At 40.6% G+C, this 25819-nt stretch overlaps 1 protein-coding gene across 1 annotated transcript in view; it reads left to right on the top strand.

The window, feature by feature from the left end:
* Nucleotides 1-2880: 2880 nt before the first annotated feature.
* Nucleotides 2881-25819, top strand: part of LOC134358417 (collagen alpha-1(XXIII) chain-like) — a 134155-nt gene continuing 111216 nt past the window's right edge. The window contains exons 1-2 of the mRNA XM_063070630.1: nt 2881-3517; nt 4091-4160. Coding sequence (XP_062926700.1) covers nt 3224-3517; nt 4091-4160 — 364 coding nt within the window. The 5' untranslated portion in view covers nt 2881-3223. The remainder of the gene's footprint in view (nt 3518-4090; nt 4161-25819) is intronic.

The following is a 25819-nucleotide window of genomic DNA, read 5'->3' on the forward strand; positions in this document are numbered from 1 at the left end:
GACAAATTTAGCCACAAATCCATTAATCCCATAGTCCAAATCATTGACATACATCGTTAAAAGTAGTGGTCCCAACACTGACCCCTGTGGATTCTCACTTCCCTTTCTCCCAACAATGATTCCTCTCTTCCTGCCCCCTTCCCACTCTCAGTTCACAATAGAGACCCATATCAGAATCAGCTTTATCAAGACTCACATGTTATGAATTTGTTTTATTTTGTGGCAGCAGTACAGTGCAATACATAAAATTACTACAGTACTGTGCAAAAGTCTTAGGGATCCGAGCTATATACATGTGCCTTTTTTGCACAGTACTATATGTATATGTATAACATTATAATATATATGTAACATCCAAGTTGTTATTAAATATATATTAACAACTCGGATGTGAAAGTAGGAGGTATAATTAAGAAGAAAATTGGCAGTGTTATAGATAGCGAGGACATTTTTCTAAAGTGACGGGATAGAGATTAGAAGGAAAACTGGGCAGAGCATTGGCTATTGAAATTTAATCCCACTGAATGCAAGTTTGTGAAGTCAAATAGAGGTTGGATATATTTGAATCCAGATGAAGTCTTGACCCAATGCCTTGAATGTCCATTTCTCTCCATGGATGCTGACTGACCTGCTGGGCTTGGATTCTAGCACCTGTGGTCTTTTGTGTCCACATCAGAGACAATACAAATGTTAATAATCGCAAGGATTTAGAAGTCCAAGTCTATTGTTCCCTGAATATGGCAACGCACAGTGATACAGTGGAGTAGAAAGTATATTTGCACGTTGGGGCATAGAACACAAGAAGTTGGGATGTTATGTGACAAGATACTGGTTAGGCCACACCTGGTCACTGCAGAGCAGGACGGTTCTACAGTAATTGTGCTGGAGAGAGTGAAGAAGAAATTCACCAGGACGTTGCCAGGCTTGGAGCACTTCAGTTCTGGAGAGAGATGGATCAAACTGGGCTTGGTTTTCCCGAAGTGAGGCAGTTGAGACCTGACCTGATAGATATATATGTAAAATTATAAAGGAGGTTTATAATTTAGGTTAGATATTCAAAATCATAGGAGGGGGTAGGGGTACCATAAACAAAAGGGCACAGCTTCAATGTGAGGGGAAGGAGAAACTGAGAAGATTTTTTTTACATTAAAAATGGTTGATATTTGGAATGCGCTGCCCAAGGAGGTGGTGGAATTAGATACAGTTACCACATCTCAGATGTATTTAGACAGACATTTAAAAAGGCAATACATAGAACCATAGCAGTGATTTGCCTGCTAATACAACAAACTGAATACAGAAGCTCTGGTCCTAATTTGGGCTGCTCTAGGGATTTGGACCTAAGGACTCAATTTGGTTCAGAATGCTGTTGTTGTTGCTCATTTCTATTGTTTACATGATTTGTTTTGTGTTTTTTTTTCTCTTTCTCTGTGGGCATGGGGAGGGGGGTGGTTAGTCTTATTTTTTTGGGGTTCTTTTGGGTTCCTTATTTAGTGACTGCCTGTAAAATAACAAATCTCAAGGTTGTACAATTTATACATTCTCTGATAATAAATGCAATTTCAAACTTTGAATACAGTCCAAAAGCAGGTAAAATGGATTAGTATCAAGGGCAAAAAGATTATTGTGAACATGTTGGGCTGAAGGGCCTGTTTCAATACTCTATGGCTCTATTTACATGTGCTGACATTATCGATCAAGTTTAAATGAGTGGGATTAAACAATTTCTTACACCCACGCTTGAGTTGAATGTGCGTGCATTGCCCCCGCCCCCTCAGCTCCAAACATCTGCCCTTCAGCGGCAGAGCAACAGGCCAGCTCCAGTATCTGACCTGCAGTAACAAGTCGTCTGTTTTCCTCATGCATCCTGAGGTTAAATCGGATTGAGAGCATTCTGAAGGTATTATGTATGTACTGCAGTCTGCTACACCGGTCGGAGACTGTTAGTGAGGCAGCTCACCCTCGACGGAATCGCAACGATCACATGCATTTATCTTAGTGATTATCCATCCTTAAAGTGACCTTTACCGCACAAGTACCTCCCTCAAGTTACTTCATGTTGTAAAAATCCCCATCAGGTTCGCCTAACCTCGATATCTTCTGCAGCACACACACACAATGCTGGGAGAACTCAGCAGGTCGGGCAGCATCTAGTAGGGAAATGAACAGTCTACGTTTGGGGCCGAGACCCTTTATCAGGACATTCGTGCGTGTTGTGTTCAAGATTTGCAGCATCCCTTGTGTCCCTAAAATCTCTCTTGTGGAGAGAAGTTCACCTTTCCTGGCGCCCACAACTATTCTCTGAAGCAGCCAGCCTCCCGCTGAATTCGATACAGCCCGTGGTCTGATGCATCTGATGATTGGGTTTGAAAACGCTGCAGTCCCCAGTGTTCATTTCCATTGGTGCTGAAAGGCTGTGAATGGTTTGCTGAGGTCAGTGTGAATTCCTATACCTCAGGGAGCTGCCAAATGGTAAAGACTCATGTTTGTGTTACACACTAACCCGGGAGAGTGCAGGGAGGAACACACCAGGACCGGCGGCCGCGCCTTTAAACTTTGATCGCCGAAATCGGACGAGACGCTGCTGGTCTTTCCGAACTCCCCCTGCCTTCTCTGTCCGGATTGTGTTCTCTAACACTGCCTACAACGTGGAGTGAAGCAGCGGGAGCGTTTCAGGCTTTTTTTTTCCCTCGCTGGTGGCTGGAGCCTCAGAGCAAAATCCCCGGGAGCGGTTAAAAATAATCCGATGTGTTTGGGGGAGGGAGGCTGCGCGTCACTCATGATCAAAGTGGAGGTTCCGACCCTAAACCCGCCCTGTCACGTTGAATAAATAAATAAATTATGTTAAGCAGACGTATGGCTGGAAATAGCATTGATAAACCAGAGCAGCCAGTGGCTGTGTTATGTTCCCGTTAAGACAGGGAATGGTTTCAGTACTGTTCAGATCCTGACATCTCTGTGGATACTCTAATTGCGGACAGCCTATCTGTTCCAGGGCTCCAGCGGAGGACTTGAACCATTCACGTTCGCTTTACTTGCAGAGTGCATCCAAGCAAACACTGCGACCGACGGGAGAGCCAGAGAATTAGCAACAGATTTTTTAAAAGGGAACTGTTTCCTTCAGGAGAGATTTGCTCGGCCAGTTCTCCCGGAGCAGCTCTCATGTGTCCGGGATTGTTACTGCGGGTCTGGGCTCGATAAGGGTTGAGTACGTTGAGCGAAGATGGAAGGGTCTCCGGAGAGGACACGAGAGACGGTCCGTCCAACGTGTCGAAGGACCTGTAGCGCATCTCAGATCTCCAAGCATTTGCGACATTGTCTAGACCTCCCCCGGGTTTTTTGCTGCCTCTTGTCAGTTGTGTCTCTGGGGGTTTGCATTCTAGTGCATTGCAGGACTTCAGATCTCCAAACCCGCGTCTCGCATTTGGAGGAAGAAAGGCAGGTTTATCAGGCTTGGTTCTCAATGGACCAAATGGAACCGGCTATTTTTAACAGAGTGGATCAGCTATTGACCGAGGTTGGTGTACGGCTGTCTTAGATGAGGCTGACTACAGAAGCGCAAAAAAATTCAACAAAACGCTAGTGTTAACCGTGTTTCAAAGAGCCCTGCATTTTACTGTGATTATGATTGTATATTTAATTGTAGTTGGCGAATAAAGATAATCTTTCCCAGTCAGCCCCTGAAGCGAGGTTAGACAAACACTCTGCTTTCCAACAATTTTTTTCCAAAACACATGCTTAGTTAGTTATTTGTTGCAAATGCCTAGAAAAAAACCCGCCTGCAACTTCACGCTGTTACAATTGGCACGCACTTTAAAGGATTTAGCACCCAATCGTCCAGTCTGAAGCCTCCCCACCCTTTAAGTACCAATCACCGCGATTTTCAGCATCAACCTATTCGCAACAGAGTTTCCAACATAATAATTATAGTTTAAGAACTTATTTAGGTTAAATTCCGTGTGGAATTGCTGTTTTTGGTTATTTATGATGGGGGAGGAAGGGATATTACTTTTTGGGCAAAAGAAAAACTGTGCATGCGTATCCGTGTAGTATTTGCTTGTGATGCCGTGCTCTTAAACTTTCCCTCCAGAAACTAAAGGAGCATTTACCTAAGGTGAGAATGGCCCGTGGTATCCCTGGCGCCTGCATCTGTCCTCCAGGTAAGCACTACTCTAAGTCCCCACCCACTTCCAGCCAGCCAGCGGTGTAATTGTTCAAGTACCCCAACAGTAGCAGGCAGCTTGCCCAGGGGTTTGGAGGTTAAATTGCTCATGCAAGTTGGGTGCACAGACAGTCTCGAAGACCTTAATGGAAACAGACAGTGGCGTGGATGAGGGACCTTTGTTTTAAAGAGGTGGTTCGTAAATAATCAATAAAACATTTACGACGTTTCCCTTCTCTGTACCATGCTGGTCTTTCTGAGTTCTCTCTGCTGCTCTGGTTATAATTTATGACTAGTCGAAATGCTTCAACCGATACGTTCAGACACAAATATAGAATCTACGAAATGCGCGCGAGAAAGTCCGGGGATATTTCACAGAACAGCGCCGGCGCCGAGAGAGTTAACATTTGATGTGGTATTGAGTGTCCAGAGTTGGATTTAAAATTCGAATTGCGGAATAGATAAAAGCGTTGGTTGCTGGCACCGTTAAAATTGCTATTCTAGTCTTTGCGGCAGCAGTCTACAATTCTATCCATGTTGCTGTCTCTTGCCTTACAATAATTATCATATTTACACCAGCTCGGCCGCAACATGCAGAAATACTACCACTCCCGCTGATTTTACAGTATTTTCCTCCATCCAGCCTTCCCATAACATGAAGCGACGTTTCTCTTTCTTGATTATTGAGGATCTGAATCACTTATGATAAAATGCAAATTGTAGACAGCGGGTTTGGTCGACTCTCTAGAAAGTTTATTAATAGTTTGCATTATTTTCTTTTAAAATGCACCTTTTGGGAATAAATTGCAGGTAAATGTCTGTAGATTTAACGCCCACAGAAAAGTTGTACTCTGGTAGGAAACCCGTTAACCACACACAAAAAAAAACTGCTGACTTCTCGTTAAACGGCAGTGCAGCTGGAAGCGTGTGTTTCCGCTCGGGTGCTAACGTCTTGTAGTCTGGATTCGAGTGGGCGCAGGTTCCAGAGCGCCCTTGTGCTGGGTGTCAGAGTGGGCAGGTAGACCTGCCGACCACACTTTCAGAGTGTTAAGGAAATCTTTCTCCCCGCCCACAGAAATTCACGCTTTGGCTAAAGACTTGTATTCCAGAACTTTTCCCAGCACTTGAGTGACTGGGGAAACCTTGGGTGACTTAAGTTCGTAACAAATCTAAATGGAGAGAAATACTTAGCTTCAGAGAATGACTGTAATTTTTTTTTTGTTATCATTAGTGGTGCAGCTAGTAAAGCGGCATCCTCATTTGGGTTCAGAGTTGACCCCAGTGCTGTCTGTGTGGAGTTTGCATGGATTTGCTTCAGGTGCACCATTCCTCTCCCATGTACAGTGTGTGTATGGGGTGTCAGGGAGGGGTAGCACCTCTGGTGGGGGAACATGTCGCGTCCTTTTCAAGGCGGTTAGTCCACCTTTGGTCCCCACCTGGCACTCAGCTCTCACCTGTGGCTCCCCGTAGCTGTTTGCATGCAACAGTGGCCACACCCTGGGCAACGGCTTCGACAAGCCGGCTAAACCAGGTGAGGGTAGCCGACGGGTCTCAAACCCTCGGTGAGATAGGGAGTTGTCTATCCCAGCATGTGAAGACCGACTCCGGCGGATTGAGCGGACGAGACCAATGGAAGGTCCAACGGTCAAGAAGGCGGTCTCTGCAAGTGTCGTGGAATGTGTAGACCAGGACAAGACACGGAAGATGTCCCGGTCATCCACTGCGCCTAGTCCCATCTTCAGCTGTCTAGACTCTGTCTTGCCACTAGATCCAGATGGGAATTGGGAAGAGAGAGTGAGGCTGACGCTGCGCAACTCTCCCTCACTTAAATCCAAATCACGCACTGGTCTTGACACCATCATAATGGTGTCGATGTCCTCATCGACGTCAACGATGGACGAACAACCACAACCACAGTGTGTATGTTTGTGCAGTTAAATGGTCACTAAATTGCTCCCAGTAGGTAGGTTGGTATCGACCCTGGGGTAGCTAATGGGAATGTGGGGAGGCATTAAAAAAAAGTTTAGTGTAGGACAAGTGTAAATGGGAGCTTGGTGAGTTTGCTGCGTGCTTGATGGGGACTTGATGCAACACTTGGCGGGGACTTGCTCCAGAAGAGCCTATTTCCATTCTACATGCCTGACACTAAAGAATAGTTCAAGTGAACAGACAGTTGCAATAAAAAGGCACATGGGAAGTACAAAAGAGCAAGGAATTGAAAATTATGTAGGAATGAGGAGATGCCAAATGAAAGGAATGTTTTGATATGTTACTGTAAAATTGCTAATTTAGTCTGATTATAAAGGATTGCAGACTATTATAAAATGAAATTCACAGGAGAGTCTGGATTAATGTTTCGTGTGATGATCTATTTAAGTTATTTTTTTCTGAGAATCAGGTTTATGATTTTTAAAATTTATAATTAGTGCAAAACTGTGAGCAAAAACAGTGAGGTAGTGTTCATGGTCTGTTCAGAAACCTGCTGGCAGAGGGGAAGAAGCTGTTCCTAAAACATTGACCATGTGTCTTTAGGGTCCTGTACCTCCTCCCTAATGGTGGCAATGAGAAAAGGGCATGTCCTAGGTGGTGTGTGCCCTTAATGATGTTCCTGCCTTTTTGGGGCATTGCTTTTGGGGACATTAGCATTTCCCCGGCTGTGGAGCTCTTACATACATGATCAGAATTCAAAACATGAATCGGAACTCCCGACTTCTGATATTTTAAAAAAACAATGTTGGAAGTTCAGGTGCAGTAGTCTAGAAACACAAGAGGTAGTTTCTTACACCAGGGGACAGTCTTCTTAGGATAGAGAAGGTTCCTGATAGCTTTTGTGAATTGCATTAAACCAACACTTGAACAAGATCACATATTCTTTCAGTTGTTCTTCAGATATGGCTCTTGTCTGCTTGTACTCACTCTATCCCTACATTTCCCAATTTGGTGTAGAGACTTCACCATAGGTGCTTTCGTGTTTTTTTAAATTTATTAAAATTCTTAATAATAGGCCCTTCGAGCCGAGCCATCCGCCAGCCCCCCAATTTAACCCTAGCCAAATCATGGGACAATTTGCAATGACCAATGAACCTACTAACCGTACGTCTCTGGACTGTGAGAGGAAACCCGAGTACCCGGAGGAAACCCATGCGGTCAAGGTGAGAACGAACAAACTCCTTACAAGCAGCAGTGGTTGGTGCCTGTTCATACCCCATCTGTGCTTTTAATACAGATTTTCAGCTTCTTCCATTTTTTTTCTTTTTATCTCTTCAATACCCCTTTGCTTTAAAGAAATATAGAAGTTTAAAAGCTTCTTAAACTTCTTGTTCTATCTCAGTCTTGTATCATTTGCTAATCATGTTTTCATACTCAGCAAAATTAAATTATACATTTACTAACATTTTGCCTGGAAAAACACATGTTGGTTGTGCTGATAGGGACCTCAGTAATTATTTTGTTTTGATATAGTTTATACATTGCATTAGACGTGCATCTGGGATTTATTTTAATTTCTTCCCCCTGCACCTTTCTCAACGACATTTGGGTCTTGTCTTAAAAGGTAACATTGATGTAAAAAAATACACTTGACCACATGACCACAACTACTGATTGAAAGAATGCTCCTGTGATCCAAGATGTGGTTGGTGCCTGTAATCACAACAACAGTACTGTTGCAGTCAAAATCCTTAACCACAGATGAAGTGGGCTTCTTGGATGAGGGAAAATGTAGTGCTATAAAACTGGCTTGTTACAAAATTAGATGAATGCATTAAGCATCTGGACCTGTTACATGTTCTGATGAGGTTGTTAAGGTTGATTGGGAGTTTGCTAAATATTTATACAGTTTTTAAATTGTAGTTGACCTTAATAGGAAGAAGTATATTCAGTACCCTCCTGTTCCTTGCAGCCAAATTGTATGCAAAATTCATTGTTATAAATTGAACCTTTAACAACAATGTATAAAAACTTGAAGTGCATTAAGTTCCTTCATAACATAGACATATAAGTTTTAGTCCTTGGGAAAATTCTGTAATCGTGGAATGGGTCTGGCAGAGTAATGGCTTTAAATAATCCTGCTGTCAACAGAAACCCACTTATTTTATAGGTGTTTAGTTTATTACATGAAAACTTGTCAGTAGCCTTTTTCTGTCAGGCACATTGTGCGTGTAGCAAATCAGGCCTTTCATCTGTGCCTGGCTCATAATGGAGGCTCTGCAAAGCGCACAACTGGCATTTGCCTGACGAAGGGTCTCGGCCCGAAATGTCGACTGTGCTTCTTCCTATGGATGCTACCTGGCCTGCTGAGTTCCACCAGCATTTTGTGTGTGTTGCTTGATATTTGCCATTGCCAGAACTAGTAACCATATTATCTTTTGTAGTTCAATAAAGCATTACCTGTAGTAGCATAATTACTTCAAACATTCAGCTGTTCATCAGATCAATTTGTCCTTCATCCCCAGAACATTTCATTTCAGTTGAAGATTGTGAGCACCATGTCATGTTATGATATAACAATCCAATTAAACTGTTTTCACTTCCATATCTATTATACTGACATCTGTATTCTCCTGCACTAAACCAATCCAGCTTCATACTTGAAAGAGCAAACAGTGGAAAGATGATACACCATGATAGCGTCATAAACCTCATGACAGAATCATCTTCTAGAATAGCGAAGATAGCCAGCTCAGTGACTGTATTTCTAATTGGCAGAATTTTCAGAAAAGGAAAGCTTGCTTACATTCTAACTTTAAAAGGAATTGTTGTAATTTATTTGTAGTTCAGTTTATGCTGGTGATTGTTGTATGCCTTTTTGCCTATTGTATTGCTGTACTGTATCTTGAAATCAGAGGTTGAATGTTACTAATTATTTCCCAACTCTTCATTCTATTGTAGAACGATACCTTTACAGTGTGAGCGCTAACAACTGCTTCATCCCCCAATAATAGTTCATTGCATGTAACTGTCTTTCTGGAAGTATTCATCGTTGGCCAGACCTGCAAGCTCCAAAATGTACTATTTAACAGGGAATTGTACTGTTAAGGAAAATAGTGTTAAAGTTAACATACTCGGTGGCCACTTTACTGGGTACCTCCTGTACCTAATACAGTGGCTATTGAATGTATGTTTGAGGTCTCCTATTACTGTAACCCATCCACTTCAAGGTTTGCTGTGTTGTGCGTTCAGGAATGCTCTTCCGTGCACCACTGTGGTAACGCGTGGTTATTTTAATTACCTCCACGTCCTGTCAGCTTGAACTAGTCTGGCCAATTTCCTCTAACTTCTCTCTTTAAGAAGGTGATTTTGTCCACAGCCTCTCGATGGATTTTATTTTTTGTTTTTCATGCAATTCGCTGTATACTCCAGAGACTAAGCATTTAAAAAAAAAAAAAAAAATCTCAGAGTTTTTGAGATACTCAAAACAATCTCCTCTGGCCCCAGCAATCATTCCATGGTCAAAGTCACCTTGATGATATTTTTTTCCCATTCCGATCTTTAGTCTGAGCAACAGCTGAACTTCTTGACCATGACTGCATGTGTTTATACACTGAGTTGCTGTCTCATGATTGGCTGATTTAACATTTGCATTAACAAACAGGAGTACAGGTGTACCTAATAAAATGGCCACTGAGTGTATGTGAACAGCGAAACAGCTTTTGGCTTTGTTTCAAAAATATCTGTATTTGAGAGTTATTTAAGACTAGTACTAGTTATATATAATGTGAAATTAAGTATTAATTTAGTCGATACTGCAGTTACATTAGCCTTCAAAAAGAATACTCTTTTCCAAATTTTAATTTTAAACTTCTTATCAAATTTCTAAGTAAAAACATTAAGATTAACTTGAGGAAGTTCAAGTATCACTGCAGATGAACCTTTCAAAAAGTTGGCATATGATTAAGAGTTAATTGAGACTGTTCTGTATGGAGAGATCACTTTCGGAGAGATCTGTACGTAGGATTTCAACAGCGCTGACTGTTGAACATTTCTGGTAACACTCCTGAGAATTTGGGTCAAGAGTCTCTTGTAAGCTCTTAAGCACCAAATGCACTGATCCAATTTTATCCCATCATACACATTAAGTGAAACCTTCCATATCAATTTCAAATGTATGGAGTAAATGGCTGCATTGGGTGGATATTTCCGTCAGCTAATACAGAAATAAATCCTTCCAAGGTTTGTGTTACCTGGACTCGATGATAATCAAGGAATTGGATGTAAAATTCTTTATTCTCAAGAGCGGTGAGAATGCGGAACCTGTCCTGACATGAGATGTTTGGGATTAGGAGCATTTATAGGATATTCAACCTGACGGGCATATGTGCAAGCTTTGTTGTTGCATGGGCAACATCTGCATACCTTCATAACCACATATTCATAAGCTCGTACTTTGAATAAGGTTGAGTTTTTTTTTAGAGGAAGCATACCTTTGCTTACCCTGGTTGAACTGAAAATCTTGTGAGAAGCAATGAAGTACAAAAGAGAGGAATGTATACAAAGTTAGCATAGGATGGACTTGGATGCTAATGTGGAGAATGCACATTGCCTTAGACCAGGTTTTCTTAAGGTATAGGTATCTGTCTCACTGTGTACATGGCAAATATGTTGGAAAGTAGTGACTTTATTCATATGTTTGGTTAAGGACTAATACCAGGGGGCATAATTTTAAGGTGATCGGAGGAAAGTGTAGGGGGATGTCAGAGTTAAGTTCTTTATACAGAGACTGGTGAGTGCATAGAATGCCCTGCCAGCGCATTTATAAAACTCTTAGATAGATAGATAGATAGGCACATAGATGGTAGAAAAATGGAGGATATTTTGGAGGGAAGGGTTAGATTGATCTTAAAGTAGGTTACATGGTCGGTTCAACATTGTGGGCCAAAGGCCTGTACTGTTCTGTAGTGTTCTGTTTTATATGGTTGCCCAAAGAAGGTTAGAGATCTAAATGCAGGAGGTGTACTACAGTGAATTCTTAATCCAGTAAGTTACGTTTTCTGGACCTCAATTACTGCTTATTTCTGGGGCAGATCTAAGCCTTGCCCTGGGCCTTGAGCACACAACTTAGTTTTACTCATCATTGCAATATTGAGGAAAGTGCTGCTTTCTGGATAAGATCTTGTACTTGGTTAGCTTTTGTAGATGAATGGAAAAGATCCTTTATGCAGTAGGAAATGTTCATCGCTGGCCAAATCAGTGATGTCTTGGACATTATTTTAACAACAGTGGATCTATTAGGAAAGTTATCATTCGGTATAGGTTTATTATGGTCACATATACCAAAATAAGTGAAAAGCTTATCTTGCATGCTGTTCATATAGACCAAATCATTGAACTGTGCACTGAGGTAGAACAAGGTAAAATAATATTACATAATATAATGTTAAATATTACATAATATAATGTTAAAGACACACAGAATGTTCAGTGCACAAATTAGTTATTATTTGGTGGATAGACTCATATACAGTACTTTAATGTCAATGAAACATAACATGGTCATTTAGTTCTTCACCAATATTTATCCCTTTAGTGATCTTACAAAGTAGATTAACTGATCACATACCTAATGTCAGGATTTTGCTGTGTACAGAAATTAGTCATAATTGTTTCGAAAAATACTAAACAAACTGCATTTCAAAATAATGAAGTGACTGTGGTGCATTATGAGATTTTCAAGGCAAACTCTTTACAATTGAATATTTTTAATAAGATAAGTTTAGATTCTTCAGAATCTGGATCTGATTAACTTTGGACAGAACAGCAACAATTGAATGATTTACTATCATTAAAATGTAAAAAAAAATTGCTAATCTCGTCTGTCTACCAAAGAAATGCTTCCCCTTCATTGCATTCTTTTTCTGAAGTTCCTTTTGTTTGTCTTGGGTCTGTCCAGGCTGTTTTTGTCTTTCGATTTTGCATCCATCCCTTAAGTCCCTGCCTGCTGGTGCTTTCTATATCAGCTGTAACATCTGAGCATATTAGCTTGGCACCGAAGAGTTTTACTTGGATGCCTATAACAAATGAGAGGAAGGCAGTTGAATATAAAGTGAAGAGAAGAGTGTTAGCAGCTGAATAAACGATCAGATCAAGATGGGGGAAGATTAGGTCACTGGTGTCCATCCACACAGAAACAACTGAATTACAAGTGGCCTTGATTGTATCTTTGAACATCTGTTAAAAGTATATTTAACTCAAAATGTGGATGCAAAACATTAGGTCATCTTTCCCCTACTTTTATTTTTATTTTGGAGTTTTAGCCAAAGAATTATTCGTAATATAGGTCGCTATTGTGCTATGTGTAGAGCTTGCGAAGTACTCCTTCATGTACAATAAAAATGAAAGTTGGTCTTTTTTTTCTTTTGATAAGAGCTGTCATCATTTCTTGTGCAAACCTCGAGTGCTTCCTGTATTTTGATGTGGCATAATTTGTATAGGCTTTGTTGTAATTTGTGGTACTCCTCCGTATGAAATTCCATCTGTTTCGGGAATTGATACTGAGAGCTTTGTTCAGTGGTATCATCAGATAAAGTTTGGTTGGAAGTTATGGTAACTCTTAAGGGTTTATCAGAACTTAATGGTCAAGGGAAAACTATTCCACATAATGTGTCCCAGGTTGGATTCTTATTCTGGACCTGGTTAACTAATCACAATTTGCACAATAGTTTGTGTAAAGCAGCTTGTCTCCATTGTCTAGTAGAGAAAGATTGGTTAGTATTTCCATTCATAGACTTAAGTGTTCCAGATAATCTACTTTTGGATGAATGTTCCCATTAATCAAACAACATGTAGCATTGTTTACTCTCTGGACATGCAAGACAAAACAGTGGTCATTGGAACTCAATGCAAAATAGTGGTGATTGGAACACTGAACATGAAATATTATCCAAAAATGAAAGATCAGAGTGACGGAGTTAGTATTAGAAAGCTGAACTTTTCCACTTACCCAAGGGTGATAAATAAATGTGCAATTTATTCTGGGTTGAGTCTATGATCAGACAGATGGCCGACGTGGTAACTTGAAAGATGAAAGACAAATTGTCAAGTTGAATAAATTTCTCTCAACTGTCTTTGCCTTGTGTGTTCTTTTTCTCCAGCACATGAAACATCTTGACAGCTAATCAAGTGCTAGTGAGGTGCAGTATTTGGTGGCTCCATTCAAGTTGCCAGAGTTTCACAGGGTCTGGTTGACTTTATAAGGACAGGAGCTGATGGAAAATGGAAATACATCTTCTGTCCTGCCCCCCGCCCCCATCACAAATCCCAGTCCAAATTCAATACACTTCCTTATAGACACTATATTAAATTAAAGCCATGACCCTTTTGTTACATATATGACCCTTTACAGCATACTTTTGCATGTCCAGCTTAGACCAGGTCAGGTAATGTCAAACCGTTCATATCACGGCTTCCTAGTTGGCTGTTCCAAGCATCTGTCTCAGCTATGTCACACTATGTAGGAGGAGGCCAGGTTATTTTGTGATTAGTAATGAAACAAAAATTAAGACAACTTTGTCAATAACCTGCCACAAACACTTGCTTAAAATTTTCTTTAAATGAGAATCTCAGAATTTACTAAGATGTATCCTTTTTGACTGTGTATTGGATTTGTGCATCAGAATAACTTTTTAATCTTAAACCATCTTTTACTAGTCAGGACACAAGAGATTGGTGATGTTGGAATCTGGAGCAACACACAAAATTCTGGAGGAATTCAATGGATTTGGTAGCATCTGTGAAGTAAAAGGACAATTGATGTTTAATTTAGGGACCGATGGAGTTGAAGGGTCTCAACCCGAAACGTTGACTCTCCGTTTCCCTCCATAGATGCTGCCTGACCTGCTGTATTCCTGTTTTACCAGTCATGCCCATATTTAACTCCAGGCCCGCAGAAAGTGGCTGACTCCTAATTGGATTCTGCAGTACATCAGCAGCACACTTGGCCCTGTGGACTCCACTGTACACATGGGAGTATTCCACCTTAAGGACTGCAGCAGTTCAAAAATTTGCCTCAGCAATATTTTCTCAGGGCCAATTTGGAATGCCCATTGCACACTTCACATTAATTAAAGAAAGAATTCAAACTTGTGATTTAGAAGTTGTTGAATGATTAGTCATCAACTACTTTATTGGTACAACAGAGGTTATGTAACTCAAATAACTTGGCAAGCTCCTTGATTAACATTTTTGCATGGAAATTAATTGACACGAGCATGCTCAGCTCATGTTAACTGTATATTTTCAATGAAAGGGAACACCACTGTTAAATTCTGAAATGTAAATATCTTTATAAACGTTGGACATTCACATTCTGTTTAATTGCAATCAGTCATTTCTGAACATTTCAAAGCTTTATTTAATTAAATATACAAAAAAAACATTTTCGAAAACAAACTGGTCATTCCACTAATTAAATTGATATTTATCTCCAATTTAGGTTTATTGTCCATGTAGAATACTTGTAACACGTGAAATGTTCGTTTTTTAAGATCTGTAATTCAAAATCTCCCTATAGTAGTGCTGCAATAAATAATCTTCAGTCTAAACACCAAGAAAATACATGAATACTTCTGAACTTCGACATTTTTAATTCTGTAGCATGCCAGTTTATGCAGTAGTTTATACATAAAAAGCACTATGTGGGTGCAAAAGTTTCAATACAAATTCCTCAGTGTTATATTAGAACTCAGGAACAGATTGACCTCTGCAGTTCATGCTAGTTTTCTGTATCTGATTGACAAGGATTCAAGGTGAAGGAGTAGAGGTTAGTAGTATTTGTAAATAAACTTTCAGTTTCTGAGATAATAGTGCTGGGAAAGAATGAGTCTTTTCAAAAGCACAGAAGCTTCCATTGGTGCATCCTTGTTGAGTAAAAAGGTATTTAAGAAAGCCCAGTGCTCTTACAGAGATTGGATGAGAATACAGTTTTCAAATGTGCTAGAAGGACCAAGGGAGATTGTCCTAAATTTATTCACTTGACTCTCCCTTCAAGACATTTGAGCCATCACCCTTGAGTCCCAAAGATCTAATTTGTCTCAGACTTGAATATACTTAATTGGTCACTGTTTACAACTATCCAAAGATTTGCAACTCTTTCAAAGAAACAAAATTCTTTCTGTATTAAATGGGAAACCGCTTATTCTGAAACAATCTCCATAGGCCCACCAAAGTGGAATCTCATGACCTGTATCCTTCCACTCCTTGGAATTTCAATATTCTTGCTTCTAAAATCTAGAGAGTTGAGCTATAAACTGCATAATACTTCCTCATTAGATAAACCCCTCATGCCAGGATAAATCTAATGAATCTAAGCTTTCTTAAATATCTTATTAAACCACTGCAGCAAGACTGAACTACTCTTGTATCCAATTCTCCTTGCAAAAAGGGATTACATTCACCTAGGTCCCCTCCTCCTTCTCTTTCTCCTATTGTCCACACTCCTCTTGCATCTGATTCTTTCTTCTCCAGTCCTTGACCTTTTCCACCCACCTGGCTTCACCCATCACCTTTCAGCTAGCCTCTTTGCCCTCCCCCCACCTTTTAATTTGGGCATCCTCCCCCCTCCCTCTCGGCCCTGAAGAAGGATCTCGACCTGAAACGCTGATTGTTTACTCTTTTCCACAGATGCTACCTGACCTGCTGAGTTCCTCCAGTATTTTGAGTTTGTTTCTTTAAATTGATTACTTGCTGTGTAAGGCTAAATTTGCATATCTAATACATGATATTCATATTGCTTTGAACCACAACACCTAAATAAGATTCTTCTTTTCCTATTCTTCATCCCAGAGTGAACAATATCATACCCTCAGTGGCCACTGTATTAGGTACACCTTGTTAATGCAAATATCTGAGCAGCTAATGGTGTGACAACAGCTCAGTGCAGGAAAGCATGCAGATATGGTCAAGAGTTTCAGTTGTTGTTCAGATAAGTATCAGAATGGGGAAGAAATGTGATCTAAGTGGCTTTGACTGTGGAATGATTGTTGGTGCTGAATGGGTGGTTTGAGTATCTCCCAAGCTGCTGACTTCCTGGGATTTGCACGCACGGCGGTCTCTAGAGTTTACAGAGAATGATGCAAAAAAAAAACCAAAAACATCCAGTGAGTGGCAGTTCTGTAGGTGAAATTTCTTTGTTAGTGAGAGAGGTCAGAGGAGAATGATCGGACTGGTTTAAGCTGACATGGAGGTTGCATTAACTGAAATTGCTACGCGTTACAACAGTAGCGTACATAAGAAATAGGAACAGGATTAGGACATCTGGCCCATCGAGCCTGCTCCACCATTGTATAATTTGGCCATGGACTCATCTCCAATCCTTAATTCCCTACTATGTAAAAATCTATCCAACCTTGTCTTCAATATATTTACTGAGATAGCCTCCACTGCTTCATTGGGCAGAGAATTCCACAGATTCACCACTCTCTGGGAAAAGCAGTTCCTCTCATTTCCATCCTAAATCTACTCCCCAGAATCTTGAGGCCTTGAGCCCTGGTTCTAGTCTCACCTGCCAGTGGAAACAACTTTCCTGCCTCTGTTCTACCTATCTTTTTCATAATTTTATGTGTTTCTATCCAGGGAGTATAGTCCCAGGTGACTATATCTCTGTTTATAGTCTAACCCCCTCATCTCTGGAACCAACCTGGTGAACCTCCTCTGCACCGCCTCCAAAACCAGTATATCCTTCCTCAAGTAAAGAAACCAGAACTGCAAGTACTCCAGGTGCGGCTTCACCAGTACCCTATACAGTTGCAGCATAACCTCCCTGCCCTTAAATTCAATCCCTCTAGCAATGAAGGCCAATATTCCATTTGCCGCCTTGATAGCCTGCTGCACCTGCAAAGCAACCTTTTGTGATTTATGCACAAATGCTTCCAAGTCCCTTTGCACAGCAGCATTCTGCTTTTTATTTTTAACCATTTAAATAATAATCTCTTTCAACTTTCCTTCCAAAGTAGATGACCTCGCATTTACCAATAGTGTACTCCATCTGCCAGGCCCTTACCTACTCACCTAACCTATCTGTATCTCTGCAGACTTGAAGTATCTTCTGCACAATTTGCTTTTCCACTGAATTTAGTATCATCAGCAAACTTAGATTTGCTACATTTGGTCCCTTCTTCCATGTAAAAAGGAAAAGACTGGTAAAGACAAATGTAGGTCCCCTACAGACAGAAACAGGTGAATTGATTATGGGGAGCAAGGACATGGCAGACCAATTGAATAATTACTTTGGTTCTGTCTTCACTAAGGAGGACATAAATAATCTTCCAGAAATAGTAGGGGACAGAGGGTCCAGTGAGATGGAGGAACTGAGCGAAATACATGTTAGTAGGGAAGTGGTGTTAGGTAAATTGAAGGGATTGAAGGCAGATAAATCCCCAGGGCCAGATGGTCTGCATCCTAGAGTGCTTAAGGAAGTAGTCCAAGAAATAGTGGATGCATTAGTGATCATTTTTCAAAACTTGTTAGATTCTGGACTAGTTCCTGAGGATTGGAGGGTGGCTAATGTAACCCCACTTTTTAAAAAAGGAGGGAGAGAGAAACCGGGGAATTATAGACTGGTTAGCCTAACGTCAGTGGTGGGGAAACTGCTGGAGTCAGTTATCAAGGATGTGATAACAGCACATTTGGAAAGCGGTGAAATGATCGGACAAAGTCAGCATGGATTTGTGAAAGGAAAATCATGTGTGACGAATCTCATAGAATTTTTTGAGGATGTAACTAGTAGAGTGGATAGGGGAGAACCGGTGGATGTGGTATATTTGGATTTTCAAAAAAAGGCTTTTGACAAGGTCCCACACAGGAGATTAGTGTACAAACTTAAAGCACACAGTATTGGGGGTAAGGTATTGGTGTGGATGGAGAATTGGTTAGCAGACAGGAAGCAAAGAGTGGGAATAAACGGGACCTTTTCAGAATGGCAGGCGGTGACTAGTGGGGTACCGCAAGGCTCAGTGCTGGGACCCCAGTTGTTTACAATATATATTAATGACTTGGATGAGGGAATTGAATGCAGCATCTCCAAGTTTGCGGATGACACGAAGCTGGGTGGCAGTGTTAGCTGTGAGGAGGATGCTAAGAGGATGCAGGGTGACTTGGATAGGTTGGGTGAGTGGGCAAATTCATGGCAGATGCAATTTAATGTGGATAAATGTGAGGTTATCCACTTTGGTGGCAAAAATAGGAAAACAGATTATTATCTGAATGGTGGCCGATTAGGAAAAGGGGAGATGCAACGAGACCTGGGTGTCATTATACACCAGTCATTGAAAGTGGGCATGCAGGTACAGCAGGCGGTGAAAAAGGCGAATGGTATGCTGGCATTTATAGCGAGAGGATTCGAGTACAGGAGCAGGGAGGTACTACTGCAGTTGTACAAGGCCTTGGTGAGACCACACCTGGAGTACTGTGTGCAGTTTTGGTCCCCTAATCTGAGGAAAGACATCCTTGCCATAGAGGGAGTACAAAGAAGGTTCACCAGATTGATTCCTGGGATGGCAGGACTTTCATATGAAGAAAGACTGGATGAACTGGGCTTGTACTCGTTGGAATTTAGAAGATTGAGGGGGGATCTGATTGAAACGTATAAAATCCTAAAGGGATTGGACAGGCTAGATGCAGGAAGATTGTCCCCGATGTTGGAGAAGTCCAGAACGAGGGGCCACTGTTTGAGGATAGAGGGGAAGCCTTTTTGGACCGAGATTAGGAAAAACTTCTTCACACAGAGAGTGGTGAATCTGTGGAATTCTCTGCCACAGGAAACAGTTGAGGCCAGTTCATTGGCTATATTTAAGAGGGAGTTAGATATGGCCCTTGTGGCTACGGGGGTCAGGGGGTATGGAGGGAAGGTTGGGGTGGGGTTCTGAGTTGGATGATCAGCCATGATCATAATAAATGGTGGTGTAGGCTCGAAGGGCCGAATGGCCTACTCCTGCACCTATTTTCTATGTTTCTATGTTTTCTTTTGTGAGCACAAGTAAAGGTGTCCTAAGGTTCTGAGAGATCCTTGTACTTATTAATTGAGACAAGCATTTCCTGTCGGTCACAAACAACAAAAAATCTGCAGATGCTGGAAATCCAAGCAACACACACACACACACACACACACACACACACACTGCTGGAGGAAATCAGCAGGCCAGGCAGCATCTATGGAAAAGAGTACAATCGACGTTTCGGGCCGAGATCATTCATTGGTAGTGTCAGTACTGTTCTTCAATCGGTGAGGGAAGAAATTTACAATCTCTGGCAATACTTCTAGTTTAAACTTATGATATATTTTCTCCCTCATGCACTCTCTCCACACATAAGTTGTAACTTTCTGTGTCAATGTATTTCTTCTGTCTTTGCTGTTTTTTTTAAATTTATTGTCTCTTTGCCACTTTAGGTGTCACTCTGTTATAGAAACTTTCTCTTATGTCTCAAACCTCCTCCTAACACCAGTTCCTAAAACTTTAAACACATTCATTTCTCACTTGTCTATTGCAGATGAAGGACTTTCAACGTGAAATGTTGACTCTGTTTCTCTCCTCACGAATCCTGCTTGACCAGCAGAGTGCTTCCAACGTTTTCTCTGTGTTGTCCTTAACTCGATTTGTAAACTCACTTTTACCAAGGGGTCTTTATTTCACAGTGGCACCATAGTCCATTCAGCATTGAGGTATTTCACTGCATTCCTGCCAGTCTTTTTTCCCCATGTATCCTATGTATCGGTATGATTAAATGTGTCACCTTCAAACTGTGCATGAGAAGCTAAATATGAAATTCCCTCCTATTATGATTGGACTTCTCCGGACAACTATTTTAAAATGAATTGCGAATTATCCTTGTTTCATTACACAAGACCAGCTGGTAAAGCAGAGTGGCTGAGGAGCGAATGAATCGTCAGTCAATACTCTTGAAATTGGAAAGATAGAAACACAAGTGTGGGAAAATGAAGAAAGAGTTGCAGCATCTTGCATTCTGCTGGCAGTGAAACAGGCGCTTTCTTGTTTTGCGTAGCAGGTTCCCAATTAAAAACAGTGTATCCTCTGACGCACTGGCGGAGAATTCCTCCATTCACTCCATGTTACGAAATCATAAGTTTGTTGATAAAAATCAGTTTTATAGTTTTAGCTCATCTTTCCAATCTACTCCTTTGGTTCAGCATCTGTTTTCCTCATGTTGCTGCAGTGCCTTTGGAAATGTTTCTCTGTTCAAGCTGCTGTATTGTTTTCTTTCCATTAAATAAAGGGCAATAGGGAAATCCTCCCACACTGAATATTAGCACAGAAGATTGACTGGTTAGCAAGAATACCTTGTGGTTATGGCAAAGCTGAGTCTTCATCAGAAGGCATCAGTAACAGTTAGCACATGTTTAATGTGCTGAATAGATTCCCGGTGGGTTAGAATCATTGTCTTCAGGAATTACAATTATATGACTGTTAACTTGAAGGTTATGGAGGTGAAAGAAAATTTGTTGCAGATCCTACTGGACTTGCAAAATACTTCTTGTAATGGTAGGAGCAATAGCTGTGATGTTTACTGCATTGCATTCTAGCTTTCATGCTTTGTTACGTTAGCATGAAGTAATCATTATACTTCATCTGTGCATTAAGAGACACTAGCAAACTAATTTTTGCCCTCTCTTGAAGCTGCTACAACCTTTTCGTATTAGGAGTATAACAAATGACTATGATCTGACCCACCTGTCTTTCGGTGATCTATCAAATCTATGGACTACTCTCCTTCTAACAAAGACCTGTCAGTGACGTGAGACCAATGCCAAGTAGACCCAGTAACAGGAATTGATGGAGACTGAATGATTGTGCTGTCAATATTTAGGACACCTGTTAGTCATCACTCACCTAATTAATGCTGTATGCATTGTTGTCATTCTTTTTGGTATTTTCAGTAGTCTATGATATGCAGCGCCATGACAGGAAATAAATGGTGTTCCAGTCTTCACAGATGAAATAGTCCACGAGCCGCTTAATCTTTTATTAGACTAACAACATAAGGTTAACCAAAGCTAGGAATGAAAGATGAAAAGCGTTGTTCTGTTACTGATTTTGCTTGAGCTGGACTTTTTCTATTGCCCTGATTTGCTTTGAAAGAACAAACATTAAGAATATTATGACTACGTATTCATTGTTACTGCAAAAATGGATGAGTTGAATAAGCTAAGAATGTAAAAATAGCAGCAGGAATAGAATATACACTCAGTCACCATCTTATTGGATGCCTCCTGACCGAAGAGACCACTGTGTGTATGTTCGTGGTCTTCTGCTGCTACAGCCCATCCACTGATTTCTGGCTGAAAAGGGTGAGAATTAGTGGCCACGTGCCTAAGATGAGGAATTCTTAATGTGCTAATTTACTGAGACATTAAGGTTTAACTTTTCAAAGGCGAGAATAATTTTATCACATGCCACCTGTACAAAAGCAATTGCCCTCTTAGTATTGGGAAATTTTTAAGAGATTGTTAATTAGTTACCTAAAGCTTGGAGCAATCTCATTCCTCCTTTGGGTGGCATGGTGGTTCCTCAAAGCTCCAACAAGCTGGATTCTGTTGTTAGCATGAGATTTGCATGTTCCCATGATTCATGTTTTATTCCATCTGCCAAAGATATGCAGCTTTGTAGGTTAATTGGTGGCTGTAAATCGTTCCTTGTGTGGGTGAATTTTAGATTCGGAGAACAGTTAATGAGAATGTGGGGGAATAAAATGAGATTAATTAGGATTAGTGAAAATGGGTGCTTGATTGTGCAGAGGCGATGGGAATGATCATTTAATCTGCTGTACGATTTTGTTTTCCAAAGTCGTCTTGTAATTTTTCTAGACACCTTTTAGCCACGCTCACTAATTTTGTCTGCCTACTTAACTTATGGTCCAGATCTGTTAAGTAAAACAACCGACAACTTTCTGAGATACAAATTCCAATATTAATGTAACAATATTCACCTCTTGTGTATTGGCTTTGAATGTTTGAACTTTTGTTGCTTTGTTGAATAAAATTTCCCATTTTGCTTCTTCATAATGTGTCAAATATATACATCTACATGGTTGTTGACTTAAAAAGACAGGCATATTTCTGTTCATCTTTTTCCTTGGAAAAGAAACTGATGAATGAATAGTTTCAGGATCACTTGTGTGGATGTACAAGTTGGTGCACAATTGCCGTTGGTGCACAATTGATGGCCTGAAGGATCTTTTACTCTGCTATGTGACTCCGATTTTTTTCCAAAATCTTGAAAATATTATAAATTTCTATAATTGCACATTTGAACGGAAACATAACATAAAGATTTTCACTGCTCATGTATTTGAAGGATGTAAGTAATCAATTTACTTGCAATTCAGTTCAATTCAATTTAATTGTATGGAGCTCTATGGCAAGATTTGCCTTTCCAAATGTTACTCCTTTGCTCCACATTTCATATCCTTTGACACTTGGGTACATCCATACCTTGAGCAAACCAAAGGGCCATCTGTTCACCGGCAACCAATATCCCAAAGGAGGCAGAGTCTTTGGGAGTTCTGATCTTTACTGACCTATGAGCAGTTTATCTGTATTGCTGATAAACAATTTAATCCTTTTGGAAGCTTACGGCAAGGACGTATGGAAGGCTTAGGATCATACCTCAGATCATTGTACTTTGGGAGTATATCCACATTTACATTGGATCGCAGTAGTGTACACTATACTTTATTGTCGCCAAACAACTGATACTAGAGCGTACAATCATCACAGCGATATTTGATTCTGCGCTTTGCGCTCCCTGGAGTACAAATCGATACTAAATATTAAAAATTTAAATTATAAATCATAAATAGAAAATCGAAAAGGGAAAGTAAGGTAGTGCAAAAAAACCGAGAGGCAGGTCCGGCTATTTGGGGGGTACGGCCCAGATCCAGGTTAGGATTGGTTCAGCAGTCTTATCACTGTTGGGGGAAAAAAGCTGTTCCCAAATCTGGCCATACAAGTCTTCAAGCTGCTGAGCCTTCTCCCAGAGGGAGAAGAGACACTACATCTAAGATAATATATTTGAGGTAAATCCTAGGAATATGTCAATATTTAAATGCGAAAAAGAAGTAGTACAGACCACTATTATTCAAAACTCCAACACCCATTGAGACATGTACTTTGCCAGGAAGACTTTTTGCTTCCTGATTTATTCCTAATTTCAGATGCAGTAAGAAGCAATATAAATAATATTTTTGTAAATTACAGCCTCGTTTATGGTAAATCTTTGTTTGACAAGTTGCATATTGAGAACATCTTTGAACTTCCTATGTATTGTTAGGTTACATCACTGTACAGCGGGATGGGTTGAAATAACTCTGTAGATTGCTATATAGCAAGACTCGTATGAATAAGTACCCATTCAGCTGTTTTGTGTTTTTTTTAATCTTTAGTTGCAATTTGTTTTTTTAATATAATGTAATAACTAGACATATGTAACTTTGTGATTAGTTTGAAATACAAGTATTATTCTCTGTATTTGTCCTAAAGTATGCATTTTCTTCTGTAGGAACTATTAGAAAATGATGTTTCATTGCTCTGGTTTAGAGATTAGTACTTGTTACTGGTATGGTGATGGTGCAGAGTTTCAGTTACCAGTTTAGTAATCCAGAGGGTGCACTAATAAATAGATCCGAGTTCAAATCCTTCCATGCTATCTGTGGAATTTACATTCAGTTAATGACTGGGGAGGGGGGAAAAGAAAACAAAAACAAATTAGTCAGTGGTGACGCTGACTTCTAATTGTCAGCATCACTAAGGCCTTCAGGGGAGGGAATTTGCCTTCGCTACGCAGTGGGACTCTAGACCTACCAGTGTGACTGACTCTGAAATGGTCTAAGTAATTCAGATGTACCATAACTGCTGCATTGATGCAGAAAAGCAATACATTTGCACGGATCACCTAGCATCGACTTGGGTACCGAATTAGACCATGGTTGTTGATTTGGAACGTGCTGTAGGAGTAGATTAAATGAGCAAACACACTGCATTTTGCAGACAGAACACACCATGGCCATGTTGATGAGGAGCTGTTGTTTAATACCATTAATATTGAAGAGTCTTTTCATCCATTACATGTGAGCAACTTGTATTCCTTATTTTCTGTCTGGGTAGCTTCCAACCTGATGGCATGAACATTGACTTCTCGAACTTTCGGTAATTGCCGCCCCCCCCCCGCCCCCCATTCCTCATTCCCTCTCTCACCATATCTCCTTACCTGCCCGTCATCTCCCTCTGCTGCACCTCCTCCCCTTTCTTCAATGATCTTCTGTCCTTTCCAAGAATCCCCCTTCTCCAACCTTGTATCTCTTTCACCAATCAACTTCCCAGCTCTTCACTTCACCGCCTCCCCTCTCCTGGTTTCACCTCTCACCTACCACCTTGTGCTTCTTCCTCCTCTCCTCTCCCCCTACACCTTGCTCTGACTTCTCTTTCTTCTTTCCAGTCCTGATGAAGGGTCTCGGTTTGAAATATCGACTGCTTGTTTCCATAGATGCTGTCAGGCCTGCTGAGTTCCTCTAGCAGAGTGAGTGAGTGAGTGTGTGTGTGTGTGTGTTGCTTGGATTCTTCAGCATCTGCAGATTTTATTGTGTATGTGTTAGCAATTGTTTAGTTCAATGAAGGAAGAGTCAATAGTACATCAATTTTTTTCTCCAAGTCATAAAATTTTAGGTGGCTTTTACTCTGAAAACCGTAAGGTCATGACGAAAAGGTTTCGCTTTCAACTGGATTCAGTATTAGGGGTGATACTGTGTCTCTTGGCAATTACTGCTGTTATGGAGTAAAACAGAGAGTAACTTTCATCAACTGAACATGATAGTTGAAAGTGGGAATCAGTCAGGTTGAAGAAGAAAAGAAATGCATTATGTACACCAGTTCACTTCTCTTTCAGGACAGCCAGTGAAGTACTTCTGATGTGCAATCACTGTTACAATGTATTAATTGTGAAGACACATCATTGTTCAATCTGTCATCACATTTCCTAGAACCAAGAGAAGATGTTACCCTGTTTTGGCTCTCAAGCAATTGTAAGTTCTACTGTAAAGTCCTAGTGGGACCTGCTGCACATCTGTGAGTCAAAGTAATAGAGAACTGAAACAGGCCCTTCGGCCCAACTCATCCATGCTGATCGTGGTGTATTTCTGAGTCATTTCTTTTTGCCTGTTTTGGCCATATCCCTCTAAACCTTTCCTACCCATATACCTGTCCAAATGTCTTTTAACAGTGTAACTGTGCACCCCCCCCCCCGCCCCCACCACTTCCTCCGGCAGCTCGTTCTGCATCCCATCTACCTCTGTGTGGAAAAACTTGCCTCTCGGGTCCCATTTAGATCTTTCCCCTCCTACCTTAAGCATATGCCCACTGTTGGAGAACCATGGTTTTTCTACAGGAAAGCATTGAGAGTGATTTGATTTCATTTCCACTCTGATTCCATTAATTTTGAAATGAATGATGGGAAGGCTGGGAGAAAGATCATTATGGTATGTTGCTCACAGTTCCTTTTAAATAAGGTTCAGAGTAAATTTATTATCAGAGTACGTTCATGTCACCATATACTACCCTGGGATTCATTTTCTTGAAGGCATTCACAATAGATACAAAGAAATAATGGAATTGATGAAAACTGCACATGAGAATAGGCTGAGTGAACTTGGCCTTTT

This window comes from Mobula hypostoma, chromosome 18 (genome assembly GCF_963921235.1).
Source record: "Mobula hypostoma chromosome 18, sMobHyp1.1, whole genome shotgun sequence".
Lineage (NCBI taxonomy): Eukaryota > Metazoa > Chordata > Chondrichthyes > Myliobatiformes > Myliobatidae > Mobula > Mobula hypostoma.